General features: G+C 41.2%; 1 protein-coding gene across 1 annotated transcript in view; it reads right to left on the bottom strand.

Annotated features, from left to right (window-relative positions):
• Window positions 1-930: 930 nt before the first annotated feature.
• Window positions 931-7,889, bottom strand: part of foxo6b (forkhead box O6 b) — a 44,055-nt gene continuing 37,096 nt past the window's right edge. The window contains exon 2 of the mRNA XM_073822098.1: window positions 931-5,947. Coding sequence (XP_073678199.1) covers window positions 4,259-5,947 — 1,689 coding nt within the window. The 3' untranslated portion in view covers window positions 931-4,258. The remainder of the gene's footprint in view (window positions 5,948-7,889) is intronic.

Genomic DNA, 7,889 nt, shown 5'->3' with positions numbered 1-7,889 from the left:
TAGTTTACTAATTAAATACTTTTTATGCATATTTAGTACACTTTGAAGTATAGTCTCAGTAAACTACTAGTTTAGCAGTTTTATACAGCAAGTATACTCGTAAGTTTTCTTTAAGTGAACTTTAGATCATACTTTAAGTATACTACTATGTCCCTATTTAGGTGTTAATTTGTATATATTTTGTTATATGCATATCTGAACATACAAAACATCAAAAGAAAGAACAGGGTATCTGCTTGTAAACAAAACTATTTTTTCTAGCTTCATGCATTGTTTTTTAAAAACACTTAAATATGGGTAAGTTTCATGAATTAAAAAAAAAAAAAAACATTTTGAACAAAAAGCGGAAAAAAGACTATTCATGATAATCGAAATGTAGATGGATTTGATCAACACCCCAAAGCTTGACAGTTATTTTTATTATCATTATTACCTCTTCATGGGTCGACATGTTATTCCATAACGTTACACAGTTTTACATATCTATGGTTTTGATGTTATTTTATGTCTGACGATTGTGTTACATTACATGTGGAAGCATCTGTTGTTTCAGTTTCTTCTTCACTTGTGTTTTGGAAATTCTGTTCAGAAGATGTGCAATAGCGCATATAACAATGAGCATACGGATTCTCAGAGCGCAAGTATAGCTCAAATATACTTAGACTTTTGGAGTATAAGTCAAGTATACTTAAATATCATTTTAAGTATATTTCTGACAAGTATATAAAGCACAAAAGTAGACTGAAAGTATACTTTCCTATTTTTTAGTTTAAAAGAAGTATACTAATAGCACACTTGAATAAACTTATTTTTCTTTTAAGCACATTTTTGTCTGAATCAAATCAATTGAAGCTTTAAAGATATATCATTTGCAATCTTTCTTTTCTCAGACACGTTGTTCACACACATTGGCAGAAAAAGACTTTCGAGTTTTTCAAGTTCTCTTTTGTTTTATTTTACAGGCCACAAGATGAGCAGATACATCATTTAAAAAAAGAAATAAAACTGATATTTGCTTGTCAAAAAATATTATACAATTTTCTCAATACAGATTTTTGTACAGCATGTAACAGAAATGAACTGTAATAGAATCATGATCTTGTAATATAGATGAATGGGATACAGGAGCTCCATACTGTCATCCACAAGCCCATCTTTATACCCAATAAATATAAACTGTGTATATTATATTATTGATAGCCAGGCATAGTAAATACCAGGGCACAATTTCAATTCATTTTCATATCATTTCAGGTACGTCACTGTGCTACACACGCACGCACACACATACACGCTCACACACATGAAGCTGAGCACTGAAGCAGGCGTAGGCCAGCAATCAAAATCACAGTTGGATAACAACAGATTCCTGACCACATCAAAAAGAACATAAAGACAGGAATGAAATCGGATGAAGACAGGGCTCATTGTCCTTGGCAGGAAAGAGAGACAGTGAGAAAGAGGGATGGCTATCTGATCGGGCCGTGTGAGAAACACTGTAGAGAGCCACTTGACATTTGGCCTGATTCAAACAGCTCTGCTGAGGGAAGCTACTCTGACAGACTCTCTCTCTCATGCACAGAAACACACACACACCATCTCGTTCTGTGAGGGCTATCTTTTTTTCTTTCAAGCAACCTAGTGCCGTCCTTTTCAACTCACTCTCTGTCAGCTTCCTTTATCTTTTTTAACCGCACTCTCCATTTCACTACATGTACGTTTTTCCTCATCAAAATTTAAGCGGAATAAAAAGCTGCATCCAAGCCATGTATCTGCGGACAGTTTCAGCCTCTGAGAAAGCACCTGGCAGCATATATTTAAAGAAAAAAAAATGTAGGGGGTGGGGGGTGCATTTAATGGAACATCAACAATGCTAGACAAAAGCAAATAAAGAGTGGACACCAAACAGTACAGAAACATCAAGGACCTAATATGAGTTATTTCACAAGCAGTTCTTGTTGGAATGCTGAAGGAACCGACCTCTCCAATTCATAATGAAGGGGGTGGAATCTACCCTTTGTGCTCCAGAAATTTAAATAAAAATTCAAAGATGTTCTGATTTGGTGATTGGCCATGGAAGGTGACTTTATCCTGGCAGCCATGAAATTACACTTGAATTTCAGTAGTGTGCATGAAGACATTATAATCCTGTAATTATGGACCATCACAAGTGAACAATGCTTTCACCATCTGATGCCTTTTCAGAAATACTGATTCGTATAGCCTTCCATTTTTGATGCTGTACTTTATATGTTTTTGATTGTCAGAGAGCACTGAGTTGCGACTTCTGTTTGTCTTTGCCAATGCATTTTTACTGTTCGGGATATGCTATCATTATTTTTGATCCTGTCTTCCCTGACAAACAAATAATTTAGCAATTTTTGACATGGATGCACCAGCAATTCACGTACAGACTACAGGCTTTAAAAGCCTGTTAGTTGCCACACGTTGCCTTCGAAACCTCTCATATCAAAATGCTAACTGTCAGACCTTTTTTTATACCTGACATGTTTTGTAATTAGCAATCAACCTAATAGACTCTCCTTTGTAGCTATATTCAAGTAATGGTGATTTAATTGCTTCAAAGTGAAGCTCTTTTTCGGTGTGGTGTTTCCATTACTTCGTCCATCCCTATCTAGTGTCCATAATAGGATAAGACATCTGGGATCTACATGAATGTGCCCCTACAACCTCACCAAACCATGGCATAATTAGAGGAGTCTTTCTATTTGAATCCTTGGTGTTACGTTACATCTAGAATGAGAAAATATACACTTGCACTTAATTACTGGGAGTCTGGGAGATCACTGGATAAGGGCAACATGATAGGGCAAGTCTGCAAAGAGAAGATAGCACCAATTTTTTAGCTTGCTGACTGAACTAATCAGCATGCAGTTCACTAGTGTAGGACACAAAGGCTCTGGAAGATGGTGTAATTGTCTTTCTGTAAAGTTGTTGCAGCCTCAAACCAGATATGAGACGACACCTTTCCTTTTGCAACCTTGAGGTAGCACTACCATCAAATAGTTAGTCAGATTAGTCAAGTTTTAACTCATTGAGGACACATTTCCAAATTCCACCTCTGTGTTACATTAGCACACAGTTTATAAGAGTTGACAAATCTTCAAATTTGTTCAATGATATTGATTACCTAGGGTAACACTGCATAGGCAGAAAATTAACAAATGCCAATGTAGTCAAAATAAAGCCAGTGCATTGGTCGAAGACTGCCACAGAGTTGCTAGGCCGAGGTGAACCAGGAAAGAGCCCTGCACAGGATGTGCGGTAGTGTTGGATCGTTCCTTATTTCATTACAGGGAAAGCTTTATAAATTCACAGAATGGAAAGGAAGGGGGCATAGTGATAATATTTGCATTTCTCCTTTTCCCCCTCTATCTTTCTATCTCTGCCCTCCCTACCTCCTTCGAATACCCCCTCCCCCTGCCCCCCACTTACTGCAGAGTGACTTTAATCATCACTTTCGCCAAAACACATTAAGTCGTTGTGTGTCCGGGGGAAAAACAGCCCTGCGCTCTCCGAGCATCACATTCTATTTGCCACAGTGATGCATAGCTGGTGCATTACTTTGGAGATTAAAAAGGATATGCTGAATATCAATAGAGTGTGTCTGATGGATGACTGTCCTGGCCCACAATAAAGGGACATCCAATAGACCTACTTGGGAGGAGGTGCGTACATTTACCAAAGAAAAGCAGCTCCACACTCAGACGCTCACACACCCGCACACTGACGAATACACAAATGACAGCACAGACACTCAGACAGCTATAGCAACTGCTCAATCCTGTACTCATGTTTAGTAAAACAACACCAACGCTTAATTATTTATTTACTTTTTTGTTCAGGAAGGATAACAAAGTCGTTTGCATACATTAAACCCAGGCCAGCGGACAATGTGATTCCTCCCAGGTCGCGGGGTGGTCGTTACAGCATCGGAATGGATGGCGATGTAAAGTGCTTCAGAGCTTTTGCCCAGAAAGACATGGAGGTGATGAATTGAGCACAAACTGAAGGACATGAACCACAGAAAGGACTGTTAGGGCGCTATGACATTATCCCACAGCAGGGAGGGGGATTTTAAGGGATGGGGCAAGGAATAATTATGAGTCCAGAATCTGACATCAGCAAAAGGGAATCTTGGTCAATTTGTTCATTTGATTTGACTTGACCCGCTGCCCTTCAGAAGGCTGTATGGTTGAATGTTTGCCTATATGTAGGTCCTTAATGCCCCCACAGTTCACCCAGGCACCCAACTCTGGCTGTTGTGTGATTGCTGAGGCCCTGCAAAAACCCCCACTCCCATTCCCATTCCCAAACCCATTCCCATGCCAACACCCTGTGATAGCGACCCGTCAAAATTAAAGTCCATACCCTCCGTTGAGTCCATGAAGTCATTCAGGAGGATGGACTCCACATCGCAATCCAGACTGCTCTGGTGCACATCCATCTCCAGCTCAGACTGCAACCGACTGTGAGGATCCTGGTGATGGTTAGCTTGGTGGTTGCCATGATAATTAGGATTCTGTGATGTGTGGTGGTAATATCCCTGCCAGGGTTCCGTCATGCCCTGGTGGAGGTGAGAACCTGGGTAGGACTGATGGCGAGGGTGTGGGGCTGAAGCCAGGCGACATGGGTCTTGGGGTACATCCAAGACACTGGCAGGGTTGGGAGGCAGGGCAGTCGAAGGGAGGTGAGCACGTGAGCCATAAAGGCTAGGGGATTTGTGGTTGTAGGGTTGTAACATGTCATTGTTCACCCTGGGAGAAAGGTCCGGTTGTCTGGATTGCAGGTGATTGTGCATGTGGTTAGGATTGGGACTAGCATTGAGTTTGTGGTCATGGGATTGAACATAGTCATGGCCACGGTGGTGTTTGTGGTGATTGTAGTCGAGACCCGGGTGATGCTTATTATGAGCTTGATTGGGATTGTGATGATGACTTGGGGTTTGCTCGTGGGTTACTCCATGGCCGTTGTGAAGACTCTGACTGGAATTGTGATTGTGGCCATGCTCTGGGTTGTGATTGTGATTCTGGCTGTGATTATGGCTCTGATTGTGGCCATGAGAGTGCACAGCGCTGTTGGATTGTGACATAAGGGAATGGGACGCTGCTCCTTGCCCCACAACCATGTCCTTACCACAGTATTGTGGCCCTCCAGCAAGTAGACTTTCAAGGGCATTGTTCTCTGAGTACGCCCTAAGAGCACGCTGGAAGCTGGTAGGCTTATTTTCCTGAATTGTCTGCATAGGCGTATGATGCCTAAGCATGCCCATGGATGGTTGGCCATAGACCGTTCCACAGTAGGAGGTCTCTCCTTTGGGTCCAGGGCCGTAGTGATAGCCATTGCGCTTAAGTGATAGAGGTTGGGAGAAGCCCTCTTCCAAGCTGATGGCTCCAGTTAGATCAGCTAGGTGCGGGAGCTCGACAGATGGACAGTGTCCTCCAGTTCCAAGGGCTGGAGATCTTGTGCTGGTGGGGCTAGGGTAGAGTCGTGGGGAGGCTGAGCAGGAGAGTCCTCCTTCCTCTGGTTCATCAGGTTCTGTCTCAGCCAGAATAGGAGACAAGCATCCACTTAATGTTGACGCAGATGAGCTTGTTCTGGAGTGGAGGTCTGTCCAGGCATCAAACTCTTCACCCCCAACTCCCATTACTCCCTTACCAGCTGGGCTTCCATGTTCTGGCGATCCCTGTATTCCGGGTCCTCCAAGCTCTCGGCCCATTCCCACAGCTCCTGCTCTCTTCCGGCTGACTCGGCCTCGGCTCTTCAGGTACTTAGTGCCGTTGTCCATGGATACAGCTCGTCTTCGGGGCCCTTTGCCCATCTTTCCACCCTCTGGGTTAAGCATCCACCAGGAACTTTTTCCTGTTCCCTCATTCTGAACACGGATGAAGCGGGTATGTAGGGAGAGGTTGTGTCTGATGGAGTTCTGTGAAAAGGAGAAAACAGGAAGAAATAAGGCATTAGTGATTTTGAATTGAGGTTTATTAATATTGTGTGCCTTAATCTTATGTAGAAAATTAAGATATTTAAACACCCTTTTTTAGGCCAAGGACCCTTGGTAGATAAGAGGCCTATTACATATTCTTACAAGAGTGTTGCAATAGGCCTGACTTATAATAATATATGTAAAAAATGCTCTATTAGTATACATTACAGAGTCCAAATACTCATGAAAGATGTACACAATTGTATACAATCATTGTTTAACACACATATGGTATACTACAGTATATTACAAGGATCATTTTAATAAATGTTCAGTGGTATACAAGGTGTATTTTAAAAAGGTGCATTTAAAATTATTGTGAATAATTCAAATCATCATTCATTTAACCATTCAAATCATCAGATATTCAATACAAAACCATTCAAGGTTGCTAATCTCACACAAATTATGCAAGTCCCTATAAAAACTCTGAAGTAGTTTGGGGCACTCATTGCAGGAAGAGGTGAAACCCCTCTTGGCTGCCCAGGCAAATCAATACTGTAAGCAGACCAGCTCCTGCACGGCACACGCTTTCTCTGACTCACGCTGCAGCTAGCCAAGCCAAGTCCACACGCACATCAAACCGTAGTCAAGGTTACCCAAATGAATCACACGTGGCAACCTGATCACAGACGCCTCTATCGATTGCAGTCTTGGGGAAATATGAGGGAAAGCCAGAGAGTGAGACGAGAAAGCGAGAGCGAGGCGTGATTTTGGCACACTAGCGATCCTGGAGGAGCACCAGACAAAGGAAACCAGAGAGAAAGAGAGGGAGAAAAAAGGCTTCAGTGGTACAGATGCAGCCGAGAAATGCATCTCTTTCTTTGGTGTACAACAACAATAGAGTCAAGAATGTTAATGATAGTTACAGTCTCGGATGTGAATTGGTCAATACATTGTTCCAGCTGTGCACTATAGCAACTATGACACAAAACACCTGTTCACATACAGTAGCTATTGTGGATGTTACTGCACAGAACTTAAAGAGGCCCACTATTAACCTTAGTTATTTCTCATGAGTACGTTTTCTGGATTTAAAAAATATATAATTTTAATTAAATTATGTGACTTCTGTTTTTATTATAAAGGCTCAAGGCTGTCATTTATAGTAAATAAAGCTTTTTTGCAAAACATTCCTCTGTGAATCTTGCCTAACAATGAACTTTACATTTCACACTATAGCAAGGTCTCCCACACCTTATAGCATCATTACTAAAGATTGTGAAGATTGAAGATTGTACTCTCAATAGCATATTCAAAGTATTTATCCAGTAGCTGCACACATTAATTGCAGAAATATTTATTGATATTTATTGACTAATTTTATATATTATAAAAATCAGTTGCAATTAAAAAAAAATTATATTGATTAGTTTCGAATGAGGTTGGAATAGATGCCTTTGAAATCAGCAATTTTTTTGATTAGCCGGAGAATGATTTGCTTACAGGGCATTATGAGAAAGAAAGGCAAACAAAAAGTATGAGGCCAACTACTCTTGAGACAGTACAGCATCGATACACAGAACAGACTAGGACAGTTTGTTCTTATCCATCCCTGAAAAAAGCGAAAGGGCCAAATCCCTCAATCTGCTTCTCCCTGTTGCATGCTCTTGTCACAGTATGCTGGTGCTCACACTATGGTCGTGTCTAAAATTCAGGCGACCCGAGGCAAAATATTTATGTTTGGTACCCTCTCCCAGAGATACAATGAAAAGTCTACAATAACGATGGGCCTGGTACACATTCAGACTTTCAACTCATCGTCTTAAAGAGGTAGTTCACCCAAAAATGAAAATTCTGTTATTGATTACTCACCCTCATGTCATTCCAAACCCTTAAGACAGATGAAATCTAATAGTTATCAGACCCTGCATAGACAGCA

This window comes from Garra rufa, chromosome 17 (genome assembly GCF_049309525.1).
Source record: "Garra rufa chromosome 17, GarRuf1.0, whole genome shotgun sequence".
Taxonomy (NCBI): domain Eukaryota; kingdom Metazoa; phylum Chordata; class Actinopteri; order Cypriniformes; family Cyprinidae; genus Garra; species Garra rufa.
The sequence above is the reverse complement of the archived record's forward strand: the minus strand, read 5'-3'. Positions and strand labels throughout refer to the sequence as shown.